The following is a 15,834-nucleotide window of genomic DNA, read 5'->3' on the forward strand; positions in this document are numbered from 1 at the left end:
TCTGGTACTGAATGGCTGTTTGACTTGGGTGATGTTGACACATATAGGATTTACATGTTTTTTTGTTTGTTTGTTTTGTTTTTTAAACTTCCAATATTGCAAAATTGGGAGATTTTCTGTAAAAATCCAGATTAAGCTCCTTTTGAAAAATTGAATTCTCATATATGGAAAAATTCTTCAACTAATATGTTCTCGATACTGAACAAAAGGAAAAAAAATCAGGTCTTTGTAACAGTTACATTCTTGTGGAAAAGCAGATAATAGATGAAATGAGTAAGTAAAATATATGGAATCTTGGATGGCAATAAGCTCTGTGGAAGGTTAGAAGGAGAGAGAAAAAGGAGCGATTGGGAACGGCTATAATTTAAAATCACATAGTTGTGGAAGGCCTCCCTGAAATGGGCATTTTAGTTAAAAAAAAAAAAAGGAATATACAGGAAGGGAAACATGGATTTTTAGAACCTTGCTTTCCAATAGGGTAGCCTACAGCCATCTGTGGCTAACTAAATTTATATTAATTAAAATCAAATTAAAATTAAAAATTCAGTTTTTCAGACACACCAGCTACATTTCAAGTGCTCAGAAGCCACATGTGACCACTGGTTACAAAACAGATAGAGACCATTTCCACCATTGCGGGAAGTTCTGTTGCTTGGCGTTGCAGAGGAAGAGTACACCAGACAGAGGGCACAGCAAGTACAAAGGTCCCGGGTTGGGACATGGCTTGATTTGAGCTAAACAGTGGCATAGCTCTTCTGTTTACACATTTCTACATTCCCTATTGTCTGCCTTCTACTATGGCTGTGTGGCAATTAACCTTTACCACCGTAACCCAAGCCAGCTTTCCAAAGGCCCTTAGGGAGATTGAGTTTTAGACTCTTGATTAGTGCCGTACAATCCACGGGCTGAAGTCTCAACTCCTTGGTCTTACACTGAGAAGCTATGTGGAAGAATGGGAAGACTGAGAAACTGGGATGCCAGAACACCGGTGTTCTATTTTGGAGCAGAGTAGGCTAACGGTGTGATTCAAAATTACTGGGGGGTGATCTGGCACAAGCCATAACAGAGTTCTGTTAACCAAAAGTGTCTTGGAGGACCTCTTCTGGACCAGGACTAAATGTCTAGTGGACCTCTAGTTGGTATTTCAGGGGGACGTTTGGAGTACAGGGTGCTCCAGACAATGACTGATTACCTTAAGCGTTATATAAACTGGTATAGTCTTACATGATAACACAAGGGGAATTTCAGCCTGGAATAAATATATGTGATAGGTATTTGGAAACGGGAAAGGGCTATGGAATTCACTGCAGAGCTCTTTCCAGTAAACACGCACACCTGAAGGTGACAGGATTTAAGGCCTTCTGCAATGTCTGACCAGCATCTATTCTAGTATTTTTTCCCTGCTTCTCCATTGTGCTGTCCTTTTCTCTCAGCAGTATGATGTAATCAGTGCCCAATAGGTTCGGTGTCTTACCACCTTGGTGTTTTTCTCATGTATTTCTTCCTTACCTAAAGGATCTTCACCTTCCTTTCTGCATGATACAATCTTCTACTCTTGACCTTACAACACAACTCAAACTCCTTTGTTGACTTTTTTTTTTTTGCCCATCCCAGGCCAGAAACATTTCTCACTTCTATGGCCTGGAATGTTCATTATCCATACTCACTTGGCAATTACTAAGAATACAAGGCAATATCTTTGTTTTTCTATTATGTTTTTCTACTCCTGGGCAAAAAAGTCTTAAGTTCCTTGAGGGCAGAGATCACAGGTCGTTCTTCTTTTTTTTCCTAATGTGGCCTATTTCCCCATATTATGGCCAAGCATCTATAACAAGAGGGGCTGAGGGCACAGTAGTTAAACCCACTGAGAGCTCTTACCTGTAATCCTTTCTTGTCAATTCTTTTTTTTTTTTTTTAACAGGAATAAACTTACTCAATTTTAACAAGTCTTGGGCAAAGATGGGGCCCCAGTGTCCTACTGGTAAGGAGTAAAAGCCCTAGCTGGCTCTTGTTGAAGACAGACTGTGTGTGTGGGGTGTGTGTGTGTGTGTGTGTGTGTGTGACAATTCGGGGTTGTCTGGATTGTAAGGCCCTGCTGGAATAGTTTTGCTCCGGATGCTCCACTATTCCTAGCTCCTGGAACGGTGTAAACAATGATTCACACCACGGTAGGCCTATGCAGTTTACCAAGCACATTCATCACATGCATCAGGCTTTCAGGGAAGGTCAGGTTCCAACACGTTAACTGAGATTCACCTTCAGGTCACCAGACTTCCATCTCTTTGCCAAACGCCTATCATAGCCAACCAAAGTTTTCTCCCCTAGCGATGAACGTGCCAAAGAGTAGAGGCAAGTCTATCTCAACGGTGTTTCATCTGTACCAGACTATAGAGCCCGTTCTGAAGTTCTTGGGCAAAAACCGTTTTTGAGGAATAGCGATTATGGTTTGGGTCTGGACTGTGCAAAAAGCAAGGAGGGACTGGAAGAGGGAGGAGTGTCCCAGACTTCCTAGTTCACACGGTGAAGTCCAAGTCAACCCAGGCTGTTAGGTAAAAGGCGGTGAAGGAGGCTCTTCAGCCTCAAGGAAATTGGGGGTGGGGGTGGGATGGGCAGTAGAGTGGGTTGGTGGAGGATTCTGGGAATCCCGCACCTGTGGATGAGCGGGTGCCCCAGGTGTCCCACCCTCTTCCTCTTGGGTTCGGGGAGTGGCTGAGGGGGGCCGGGCCGCGGGCGGAGGTGAGCCGCCGGAGGGGGCGGGGCGGGGCGGGGCGGGGCCCGGCGCACCTGGGCGGAGAGGGGGAGGTGCGCGGGGCCGAGCCTGCCGGGGGCCGCGGCGCGCGCCAATGGGCAGCGGTTGGCAGCGCGCCCCGCGCCCGAGCCGCAGTCGCGCCCTCTCGCTGCCTGGCGAAGGCGCGGACGGCGCGCGGAGGCGAGCGCGGGGGAGACGAGCTGCCGGCGCCGCAGCCGCCGTCAGGGCATGAGGATGGCCGTGGGCTCCGTGAAGATGCAGCCGCCGTGCGAGAGCCCGGCCCTGGCCGCGGCGGCGGCCGTGGCGGCAGCGGACGGCGCCCTGCGCCGCAGCCCCAGTGCCCGCGAGCAGGAGCGCGAACAGTCGCTGGCGCCGCCACGGCCGCGGCTGAGGGACCTGCCCGCGCTGCTGCGGAGCGGGCTCACGCTGCGGAGGAAGCGGAGCGCCGCCGGGGCCCGGGTGAGTGGCCCGGACCCGTCCGGCCCGAGTGGGCACTGGCGGCGCGCACGTGGAGCCTGCGCCCACCCTCCTGGGCCGTAGAGGGGCACCTGGAAGTTGGGGGAGGTGGCGGAAGGGGCGCCCTCGTGCGGGGTCCCGGGAAGGCGGGGTCCGGGGGGTGCCCCCCCGGTGAGCAACGGTTTCCCCTTCCCCCAGATGCCCCTGACTTAACCCAGGGGCACCTGGATTTAGAGCGGCGGACCGTGGGCATCCCCGGAAGGAGGGCCGTTTGCCTCTCCCCAGAGGGGAAGCTGCAGGTGTCCCGGACCTAACTGTCGGTCAGCCCTGTCTCGGCAGCAAGCCTCAGGCCCCACAAACGGGAGCCCAGTTTTCAGGAGGTGTGAGACGCGTGAGCTTGCTTGGAACGCCCCGTGGCAAGCTTCGGGCGTCGGGTCTGGTTCTGACCGCCGCTGCCACCACCGCCACCGACGAAGTGGAGACACAGGAGTTGGAAGTTCTCCCGGCGAGCTTCTAGCTCCTGGGTTCTGGAGTCCCCAGCACTTGGTCCTTGGTGACGCCCCCTTGAGCGGGAGGGTGCACACCCTCCACCCCGCCAAATCTTAAATATTGACTTCCTGATGGTGTGTTCAGATATGATTTCCTGGTGAGGGAGTGTCCCTGGTTGTGCCTCTAAGTGCATGTAATGGCCTGAGCAGGTCGGACATGTTTTGTTTGTGAAGCGGGATGGCCTGCTGATTTTCTCCTGAGACCTTTCACAAGCCGCTCAGGAGACCGCGCCGGGGCCTCAGGCCAAGGGGCAGACCCTCGGATTTCCCTGCCCACCAGGGCTTTGGGGCAAACTTTGGTAGATTCTACTCATTTCTTTAGAATTTGTCACCATTAAGCAGGCTTTGCTGAAAAGCTGCAACAAAGTGGACTTTGGGGGAGGGGACTGTAATATTGAAGTCTTGGTTGCCTGCTTTAAAAGAAGACCTTACTGGAGGACCTGTGGCCCTTACTTACAAAGATAGGCTTGTGGAAACGTGAGTGTTGGGGAAAAACATTTGTTTTGGTGTGGCTTCCTTTGGGCAAGAAGGGTATGAATTGGTATAGGTCTTCAGCCTCCCCAGGTTGTGTTTCTCCTCTTCCTTTCAAGGTAGGGATGACTGACATGATCTGCCTCAGAAGGATATTCTGAGGATTAGCTGGATGTAGGACTTCTTAAAGTCCATGACCAGTGGAGTTAAGGAATTGCCCACAAGTGACCTGAACGTGCGGCATACAGATTGTCTGCAAAGAAAGTGAGATGTGTCCCAAAGATGTGATAGCTAAATAAACACAAGAACCAGAGTTATAGACTTTGCAAGAATCTGGGGAAAAGTAGGTCAAATCGTGTTCCTATTATCCTTGACAGTTACTTTTTCATGGCACAGAATACTGAAGACATGAGGGCAGCCAGGCAATCTGTGATGGGAATTGCTGAAGGTTTCTGTATAAATAGATCTGTGTGTTCATCTGCATAAAGGCTTGTGTTTCTTGCTGCCTGGGATGATGATGTGTGCCTTGCCAATATACATATTTGTTCTTCTTAATTATTCTGAATGTGGTTACTTCAAATAATACATACTTCATTAACCCTTCTTTGATCCTAATACTGTATTTCTTTGGGACATTCCAAATACATTTCCTAAGTACATGGCCAGTTTTTTATTGGGGAAAGGTTGTCAAATTTTCCAATGTTGGAAACCCATACTTTTCAACTATTTCCCCTTCCTTTGGCTTTGGAACCACCTTTGTGATTTTGGACCCTTCCTTAACTGAGATAGGAAGCGTTTGAAAGAAATTAAAAAACAACAATGACAGGTGGAATATGTACCTGTATGAGTCTGCTCAGGCTTTTGTAACAGAATACCATAGACTGGGTGGCTTAAACAATAGAAATTTATTTTCTCACACTTCTGGAGGCTTGACAGTCCAAGATCAATGTGCCAGCAGACTTGGTTTCTGATGAGAGCTCTCTTCCTGGCTTGCCTTCTCACTATACCCTCACATGGCCATTCCTCAATGCACATGGATGGAAAGAGAGATCTCCCTCTCTTCCTTTTCTTGTAACTCCACTAATTCCCTCATGGAAGCCCCAGCCTCAATACCAAGTCTACCTCTGAGTACCTCCCAAAGGCTCCCTCTCCAAATAGGAGAGGGGTAGGGGATAGAGCTGCAACATACGAATTTTGAAGGAATGCAGACATTCAGTCCATAACAGAAGGGTTACATAAGAAAGAGAAAAATAGGTGAAATGTGTATCAAACTAGCTGGTGACCTGTGAGCATCTGGGGTCACCTGGTTAGCCCTGTAATTAGATCAGTGGTGCTTGTGCAAACAATCATGGCTTAGATCCCTCTGTGGACTTTTAGTTTTATATTATATGGCCTGCATCTCCAGATTATAGCTGAGTGATTATGGGAACAAATAAACACAAATTTATTACCACTGGTTAAAAAGAAAAAAAAAAAGGCAGCTCTAGATATTACACAAGTTGGTAAGAAGATTTGCAATTTCTGTATTGACCAAGATTTGATTTAGGAATACGTGTGGCACTTGTCCATGCTGCCTTGGGCTCTCACAAATCTGGACAATCAGACGTCAACTGTCATCAAGTAAGCTCTTTGTAGGTTGTGTTGCCCAACCCAGGTGCCTTGTAGGCTGTCTATTACTGGGAAAAATTAAGCTGACATTTGGTTAATACTGTAGAACTCCTGTGTGCCTTGGTGTAGTCACTTCTAATCATACTGAATTCAAAATGCAAACTGATTAAGACTCTGCACTCTTCGGGCTAAGTGGGGAATGACCACGTTTCACTTGGTGGGAGGACCCTAGCTACCTCCTAAAAGAGTGGTAAGATAGGGCACAGCTTGAATTCCCACCAAAACCCTTTAGTCATTCTTTAATAAAAGCTGTGTTATGGAGATTATGAGAAATAGTGTGATAAACACTTAGCCTTCAACACTTACTAACATTTTGCCAGTCTTGTTTCATTTATTTATCTTCCCCACTTTTTTTGTGGGGGCTGGTATATTTTAAGGCAAAATCCTAAACATCCTATTATCTCACTCATAAATGTGTTTGTTTACATTTCTGATAAGGACTTTTTTCTTTGGAAACAAAAACAAAAACCAAACCCAATGACTTCTATTGTTTTTCATGTCTAAAAATAGTAACAATGATTTTTTAAAAGATTTTATTTATTTATTTATTTATTTATTTGAGAGAGGGAGACAAAACGAGCAGGGGCAGCACAGAGGGATGGGGGAAACAGACTCCCTGCTGAGCAGGGAACCCCAGACATGGGGCGCAATCCCAGGACCTCTGGATCATGACCTGAGCCAAAGGCAGATGCTTAATCGACTGAGCCACCCAGGTGTCCCTTAACAATGATTTCTTAATATGATTCCCATATTCACATATTCCCAAAGATCTCTTTTTACTTATGATTTGTTGGAATCAGGAACGAAACAAGGTCCATACATTGTTTTTGGGTTAGGGTTTTTGTTTTTTGTTTTTTAGTATTAATACTTTTTAAAAAAGATTTTATTTATTTATTTGACAGAGAGATAGAGAGCACAAGTAGGCAGAGGAGCAGGCAGAGGGAGAGGGAGAAGCAGGCTCTCCACTGAGCAGGGAGCCCGATGTGGGACTTGATCTCAGGACCCTGGGATCATGACCGGAGCCCGAGGCAGCCGCTTAACTGACTGAGCCACCCAACTGACTGAGCTACCCAGGCGCCCTTGGTTGTTAGGTTTTTAAATCTATATTATTTTATAATAGTCCTCCTTACCTACTTTTTTCATGCCGTTGATTTGATGGAAGAAGAGAGTATAGGTCATTTGTCTGGTAGAATGGTCCAATTTCTGGGCTAATTTCTCACTTGTGTCATTTAGCTTGTTTCTCCATTCCCATGTCTCCTATAATACAGCAGTTAGAATCGAGGCCTGATTAGGTTTAGGGTCAGAGTCAAGCATACTTTGTAGGTGGTGCTGTTAAAATCTGTTGTATCACAACCACAGGACATGTGATGTCTGCCTGTGTCTCTTTTTGAGATGGTAAGATTGATTAGTGGGTTCTCACCTTTCTACCTTTTACCTGATGACTGTAACATCCATAGATGGTTGTAGCCTAGATCCATTTCATTAGGAATTGCAGAATGGTGATGATTGAAATCTATCATTTCTCTTGCATTTATTATTTGGGTATTTTATCTGTAAAGGACTTACCCTCATGAACTATTTGGGTCTCCTGAAATTCAGATTGTGTAGGAAAAACAAGGAAGGGCTTAATTTTTTTCCTTTTATCAATTTTCTGAGTAATGATTTGGTACCCTAACAATCTCCCATGATAATCAATGAATTTTCTTTTTTTAAGTATTATAAGAATTTGTGGATCTCAATTTATGTGTTTCAATCCATTGCAGTCAATATTCTTTTGGACCCACAAGTTGTCCTTATCTACTCTATACTTTTTACAAGACCCCAGTAGTCTCTGATACCTTCCTTGCTTTTTGGCACAAGATACTTTAAGATTACCTTGTCCATGTCCTGCTCCAGACCTGAAATCAGCCATTTTCCCCAAAGAGCACTAATTCTTTTTACTAAAAACTGTTCATTTTCCTCCAGCCTTTGCCTCTCTTGGTGGTTGCGTTACTTTTTACCTTGGTCTTAGGCCTTCCATCTTAATTTTTTTATTTCTTCTTAAATTCTTCTCATCAGGCTGCTTCTAAGACTGTCATTTTCTCCCTCTAATAAAATAGCTGGTAACTACCATTCCCTCTTTCTATATATACTGTCAAATTGCTGGGACTGACTTATTTTGGGCTTTGACGGCTGTGATCTTTTCTGCAGTGTTCTACCAGTTTCTTCATCTCTTCAAAATCTGTTTTATTTACAGCAGACAGAATGATTCAGCAATTGTGCCAAATTGACTGTTCACCAAACGGTGACAGTCCGCTTTTGGATTAGTCTCCTCTCCCCTGATTTCTTCTCGCTCAGTCAGGGTCCCTGAGGCATGGCAGGTGCCCTTCCAACTTGAGAAATTGGAAGAACAGCTAGTGGCTCTCTGCATGAGGTTCTCTCTTTTTCATTTGTAGTCTCTACCTGCATGATTCCCTCTCAGAAATGAACAAGGTAGCCTGTTTCCTTTTTCCAAGCTGGAGTGTTTTAGGTGTGAGTTGACACCCTCCCCTGCTGGAACTAAGACCTTATTGACTGGGAAATACATACTGCTTCAAGTTGTACCAGTATGCCTGATTTATAGTCATTTTGTAAACATATTTCACAGGCAAAGCATGTAATTTTAATTCATTCTTTGTATTTAAATTCAAATCAGTGGCTAACAGCTCATAGCACTTAAGATTTAGAATTTACAATAATTAATCCTCGTGTGCCACGCATGTTCTGCTACAGACTGCATTTAGCCCTCCCAACAAGCTGGGGAGTTAAATGCTATTACTTGCATTCTGCAGATGAGGAAACTAACAGAGATGGAACTTGCCCAAGAACCCAGAGGCAGAGGGTGGTTTGAATCTAGCCAGTCTGGTTCTGTAGTCCCTGCTCTGAATTGACTCTCTGGTTTTCCTCAAATGCACTGAGGACAGGGGGTCTATTTTAGTCTAAACTAATTAGCCTTATAGTACCCAAGAGTACGCTATTACCTTAACACTGTGAGGGTGGTTAGTGAATGCTGTCGATAATGCCAGACACTAATCTTTCTTTCATTTGAGTACTCTGAGGCTTGTGGTAGACCTACTGGGTGCGAGGCAGGGAGAAGGGAAAAATATCGTGGTTACGGGTGAATGGTAACTAATACTGACTAAAATTAAAAGTAGCATTCTTGGTGTCATAAGCAAAAACCACCCAGGCCCACCTCAGTCAAGGCCAATACAAAAAGTTTGTGAATTCGCCTGCTTACTTTTTTCTTACCTGCTTTTGGTAGCCTGTCAGAGATAGGGCCATGAGGGGAGGCATGCACCTTCCAGGGAAGATGAATCAGATCGAATATGAGGGACACGTGTTGATCTTATTTGAGAAACATTGACTTTGTACCAGCTTAAACCTTGGTATGATAATCCTTTGTTAACCATGGCTACAGATAAAGTAAAACTCCATGAGTGCTACCTCGAAAAATATTTGACAAGAGAGAAAAGAAATTATAGATTCATTTATTCTACTTTAATTTCACATAAATTCTAGTAAAAGACCTCAATGGTAAATTAATGCCATATTTACTTTCTTTCTCTCTCCTCTGACCCCTGGTATAGGCTTTGTTTGCATAATTAGATCCAAGGAAAAGAACGAGCACTATGGCTTCAGAAACTGGGTTTCGATCCTTGCGTGAGTTATTCTTTTTTTTTTTTTTTTTTTTTTTTTGGTGAGTTATTCTTAGAGTTCTCCAGGCCTCCATTCTTCCTTTAGAATGACATACATCATGGGGCAAGTTTTTCTGAGAAGAGAGACAGTGTATGGAGACTTTGGGGTACATTGGAGCTTAAATTTTTCCTTCCCCAGCTGGATGCTTATTCTAGGCAAATATACATTTATAGACCTATTTATAGGAATCTGGTAACAAAAAAACTTTGCTTTCGTATGCAATGTCAGATTCCATGTTTTTAAAAAACATAATATCCTAACATACAGTGAATATCTTAGGTGTTATATAAATACTGGTACCATAACAAAATATTCTCAGTTTCACATTTGCACTGTTTCTTAAATTGACTTGGGAGCAATTGGCAACTTGCATAGCTGAAAATAGTTGGAGAGGTGGGAGATAAGTCACTGGTGATGACTTTGAGTACTTGTGATTTTTGTTTGCCTCGATGTTGCATAACAACCTTGATGATAATCCCAGTAATGCTGTGTGATCTAGAAGTAGTTCGTGAGAAGTTAGAAAATTGCTTGTGAAGGCAAAATAGTTAAAATCAATGACAATTTTTTGTGGTCAATTATTATTGTGATAAATAATTCATAAATGGATGTGGGAAAGGGATGGTCTGCAGACACCACTGTGGATACTGGCATTTTTTTTTGTCGGATTAGCACATCAATAGTCCCCTAAAGACTGGACGCAATTTCACCTCTGAGGAAACTAGGGTTTAGAGAGGTTAAGTAACTTTCCCATGGTCACCCAGATAGAAAGTAGTAGAAGCAGACTGGAACCCAGGACTACCTGATTCCAAAATCTATGGCCTTTCCTCAATACTCTGATATCTAAGACTTTGACATACTCATAGCCTGTGGTATATTGAAAGAGTGAATGCACAACACATTTCAAGTAAGTGCAAAACATAGTTCATTTTCTTTCCGGTGTCTTCAGTAATGGCTTCCAGGATCAGTCTTTAATTACTCACAAGGTTGACAGTGGCTTGGGTAGCAGCTGTCCCTCATCTTCCAGCAGTAGCAGCCATTGTACAGGAAGGAAGGCTCAGCATGACTCATCCTGGAAGCCATTGTTTTCCCAGGAGGTTTGGAAGCTGACTAGCTCCCCCGTACAAATGCATTTGGAAATTTATAAAGCAAGCAGGTTCCTTTTCTGGCGTGTCTAGAAGATGAAGAAAAAAAGGAGGAGTTTCTTCTAACCCAGGATTTGGGTTCCTTACGGCATCTTGTTTGCTGTTTAAGAAACTTCAGGAAGCAAGAAGTATGGATTCCTGTCAAAGTAACTGAATCCATTTACAATTGAATAAAAGCATCGAGAATATACAAATATATTAATAAAATTTAACTTTGGTATGTTTACCTTTCAATATGGTATTACTACCTGAGGCAGATGGCTCTTAACTTTTATTTATTTATTTAATCCCAGGCCTTTTTGAGAATCAAAAGATAGCACCCCAGAAAAATGCACATGTTAATATATTTTTTGCATCTCTTTTCAGAGGGCTTGTAGCTGTCCTGACACCTGGTCATCACAGACCCTCTGATTTAAAAGCCTTTCTCTACTCTGTCTCTAGAGAGTACCACCATGGTTCTATAATTATTTTACTTTTGACCTTTACTTCTAAACATCTAGCATAGTATTAAGCACTCATTCCATTGTCAGTAAATAGTTCCTTGAAATAACGTGTTTTACCAGCATGTTGAATTAGAAATTATCTGCCTCTGACTATAATAAGGGCACTGGTGGTGTTGGTGATAACTCTTTTTGTTTAACAAATCCTTGTATCACACTTGTGTTGAGGTTGTTTGTGTACCCCTAACAACCTTGGGTGGCAGTCACCCTCATTGTCTTCTTTTTTCCCCAAAGAGGGGAACAGAGAGGTACAGAGGTATAGATTTTAGTGTCTCCCAAAATGAGGTGCAGAAAGGCTAAGAAAGATGTCTCAGGTCACCCAGGAAGTGGAGGAGACCAGAATCGAACCCAGGAAAACAATCTCCATATTATGAGGTCTACCTCTTCTGCTGTATCCTCTTTCTAAATAATGTATTTCTTTAATTACAGTCTCTCTCTTTTTTATTTCAACCCTTTTGGAATAGGGATGTATATTAAAATCCATGTGAACATTTAATGGGATACTTTTCCCCCCGTGAAGCTGTTCTTAAATTGATGGAATGTGTTAAAATTTGGGTATCTTAGAATAAAGGAAACTATAGTAAGTCATGTTCTAGTTTTTAAATGTAGCTGCATAGTTTATTTGTAGAAGTCTTAGAGTAAATCACAGCTTTAAAATGATGCATATAAGGACAACCATGTCTATTTATGAAGTGTGAAAAATGTGGGTTAAGATTATATTAATGATTTATATGAACACTGATATTGCTTGGGTAATAATATAAATATCAGAGGAGAATAAACTTAGTATTTGCCTACAAAAAGCATGAATAGCCTCAGAGTAATGTTGAAGATTAAAGAAACTGAAATTCTTTTAAGTGAAACTTTATATATATATTTTTGGTATTTCTGTGTTTATATATAACTTCTTATGCATAATATATAAACATAAATTTATATTATATATGATTATATATCATTTATAATTCATTTAAAAATTATATTTAAATTTAATTTATAATTTAAATGATATTTCTACTTTATAATTTATTGCATGTAACGTATATTATATAACTACATCATTTATTATTATACAATTTGTTATATAATTTATTGGTTTCACAGGTTTTTTTAAATTAAAATTTTAAGTTAAACTTCTTATATAAATTTATTTTTTTAAACTAAGTACTGTGAATATATTGAAATGATAATAGATTTAGACTTGTCTTTGAGTCACCACTTTGTGTGGTGAGTTGGCAGAGCTTACCTTCTGTGACTCAGTTAAACTTTTAAAATTTTGTCAGCTCTGTTCATGAGGCATTGGCTTCTCCCTTATAAAATGCTTTTCATTTTGCATTATTTGTATTAGCCTAGGAAAAAAATCTTTATTAAAATTAAAGAGTTCTGAAAACCAGGGCTTCTGCAATCTAGCTGGTTGTCTTCCCATATTTTTTTTCCTAACTGGTCTAGCAACTTAAACTCCAGCCCCATTGGTGGTTTTGTTGTTCAGTTGAATTTGACCTTGTCAGATCATTTACCTGCAGCTGCTCTGAGGTGTACATGCAGATACTTGTGATGGCCTAATGCTTACACCTTTGGCGCTGACTGTAAATTTGTTTTACTCTCTCCTGTTACTGTTGTGGGAAGTGAACAGCTTATCACTTCTGTTTGGTCTGACACTCTAAATGTTGACTATAATGAACAAACACGACAAATGGTTCACTCCATCATTTTGTGCTGTGAATTTATATATAGGTATGAAATTCTTCTTTGGTAGGGAAAAAAAAAGAAGGGAAGATGTGTGATGATACCTTTTAGAAACTGGGGCAAGTATTATGCCTCTTTCAATCTACTAAAATAGAATTTGATTGTGACATAGTAAACAGTTTTCTCTATGTTTGTCACTTAACAGCTGTATGACCTGGAATAAGTCAAATAACCTTGCTGATTTTCTGTCGCTGAAGTGGAATACCATTGCTCCATCACGAGAATCCACAGTATATGGATAGAGGACCAGTTTTCATTTCTTGATTCTTGTCTGACCAAGGTCAGAGAGGTGGTCTTTCTCCACTGAGATGCTAGTTGAACCCCAGGACACTTTGGGGCATATCTTAGACAGATGGAAAGATGGATCATTAATATTCACCGTATCTCTTGATTGGGGAGGGGGAAGATAATGCATTAGTAGAAAGAGCACTGGAAGATACAGGAAGAATCTGATTAAATCAAGAATCTGTTATATGAAAAGAGTAAAAAGAACATACCTATAAATCTATTTCTAGAAGATTAAATTGTTTGGCCATAAACAGAATTCTCTGAGAGATATCAGAAGAGAACTTGTGATAGCCAACCCTTTGTGTCCGAAAAGCTCTTACCAGGAAGTTCTATCTTCTTTCAGATAAGAGGTTTGTTGCTATTTCTTGTCACCACTGAAAGCTGTTTCTTTGCCTCAAATTAGCATCAATATTTGTTCTCCTCTGCTGTTTTAAATTTATCACAGATCTTCAAAATAGCCCCCATTGAAGCATTCAAATTTCCTATTCTTCTTGGCACATAACTCCTTAAACAAACAAACAAACAAACAAATCTAATCCTGTTCTAATCTACCTTGAATATCTCATGAACTTTGAGTTAAAAAAAAAAAAGCAAATTCAGTTCATTAGTAGTTGGCTGTTCACTCTGTGCTGTCTTTTATATGATGATTTACATTTACAAAGTGCTTTCACATGCATTCTTATTTTACTGTTTTCGTAACTCTGGAATAAAGTATTCCTTTCTTATATGGATTCAAAAGTATGTTACTGAGTTTTTTTATATGCTATACCCTCAACATCTGTGAAGCAAAGATAGGATGGTGAGACTAAGTAAATTAATATGTGAAGGCTGTTAAGACAGAGGTAGTTATGCAGAGAAAACCTAGTGTGAGCTGCCACTGTTGTCATTGCCATCATCATCATCATCATCATCACCGTCATTGTCTAAAATGACAGATCTGAGGGAGTCCAAGGTCAATCTCTTTGAAAAGCTGAAAGAGCTCTTACTGTTGTATGAATAGCAATTGACTGAAAAAACCGAGACTCAGACATTGCTGTCTTACTGAAGATCATAGTGAGGAAGTTAAAAGAGTAGGGGGCTCCGTAGCCTGAACTCCTGGTTGGTCCAAGGGTCTGTGTAAGGTTATCTGTGGACTCTTTATAGTCCCTATCTTTAGTCTCTAAAGCTAAAGGAAGACCTCTCAAATTTTAGCATACTTGAGGATCCCTGGAGGGTTTGTGAAAACACAGATTCTAGGAGTCCCACACTTCAGACTTTTAACCAAAGTCTCTAGCATGGGTAGGGCCCAAGAATCTGCATTTCCATCAGGTTCCGGGTGATGCTGCTGGTCCATGGGCCACACTTAGTAGCACTGGTCTCGAGGGCTGCCAAGAGTTTGGTGACATTCCTGATCAGAAAGTCACCTGAGGCCAGGAGTCTGCCTGGTTTTCTGTTTGCCACTTCCATGATCGAAAGCCAAATCAAGGTGGAGGACCATGACAATGAGACTTTTGTTTAATTAATAATATTGGAAACGACCCCTTTTTGGTTTCTACAGAGTGACTGGTAGTTAAAAAAGAAGTGGCAAACATTTGAAACATAAAGAGTTTATGGCACCTGTGCTGATTGTTCTGTTTGTCCATCCCATATACTCTCTACCCCTTTTTGTTTTGCTTTGTACCTTGGAGGCTTCCTCTGGGTGTTCATCACTGGGGACTTTGGTTAGGGTTCAGTCGATGGAAGGCCAGGAGAGAGAAGTCAGCAGTATTTGTCCACTGTGCTCCCTCTGCTTTTCAGTGGTGATGGCAGTGACCGTCTAGAGCTAGCTACCACTGGGCCGTCACTCCTAAATCACAAGGGCGCTCTCCAGCCTTCAGGGAAACTGTGTCTTTTCCTAGTCCCTCCCACTTGTGGCTTTTAAAGGCTCGTTGTTACTACCTCCTTTGTGCTGCAGTGTCTCCTGTGGGGTCTCTGAACCTTGCCTGCACATCTTCCATAGGCTCTTTCCTAGAGGACCTTGGCCTGATGTAGGAGTCCAAGGAAGAGCAGTGTTAGAAAGAGTGACAGTAGAAGGTATAGCCACGGGGAGAAGAATTTGACGAGTGGAATGGACATTGGCAGTGATTGAAGCAGGAGTCAAGCCTCAAGCCCCCAAAGTTTACATAGAAGATGAGGGTGAGGAATGCAGGGAAGGGGCCTGGCCTCTAGGGTGACAATGAGCTTAACAGAAAATCCTGAGAGGTCCCTGGTAAGCAGCTAGAACTTGTGCTAGAATGTGACTGAGTGCCATTCCTGCCTCATTCCTGTGCAGGCACTTGGATGGCTGGGGTTCAGAATCAGAGAAGCTTTTACATGAGGAATTTGTATCCCTTCTCTGTGATTGCCTTAGTTTTGTTTTTTGGTATTTTTTCCCCCTGTTCCTGCCTTTTTCCCAGAAGCCCTTAGCATTGTTAGTCTATACATAGGAGCTGTAAGACCTTTATGTGGTACTTTGATCTTGGTTAATTTTGTTGCAGTATATTGAACATGTTCTGAAATGCCTGGGAACACTATATTCACAAAGTAACAAACAG

General features: G+C 42.3%; 1 protein-coding gene across 2 annotated transcripts in view; it reads left to right on the top strand.

The window, feature by feature from the left end:
- The first annotated feature begins 2,911 nt into the window (after positions 1-2,911).
- Positions 2,912-15,834, top strand: part of RAPGEF5 (Rap guanine nucleotide exchange factor 5) — a 218,835-nt gene continuing 205,912 nt past the window's right edge. Inside the window, exon 1 of one of the 2 annotated variants that reach the window (XM_032873502.1) lies at positions 2,912-3,208. In XM_032873502.1, the coding sequence (XP_032729393.1) occupies positions 2,978-3,208 (231 nt within the window). In that variant the 5' untranslated portion in view covers positions 2,912-2,977. The remainder of the gene's footprint in view (positions 3,209-15,834) is intronic. The other variant, XM_032873512.1, reaches the window with a different exon arrangement.

The sequence above is a fragment of the Lontra canadensis genome, unplaced genomic scaffold, assembly GCF_010015895.1.
Source record: "Lontra canadensis isolate GAN:19392208 unplaced genomic scaffold, GSC_riverotter_1.0 scaffold2, whole genome shotgun sequence".
NCBI lineage: Eukaryota > Metazoa > Chordata > Mammalia > Carnivora > Mustelidae > Lontra > Lontra canadensis.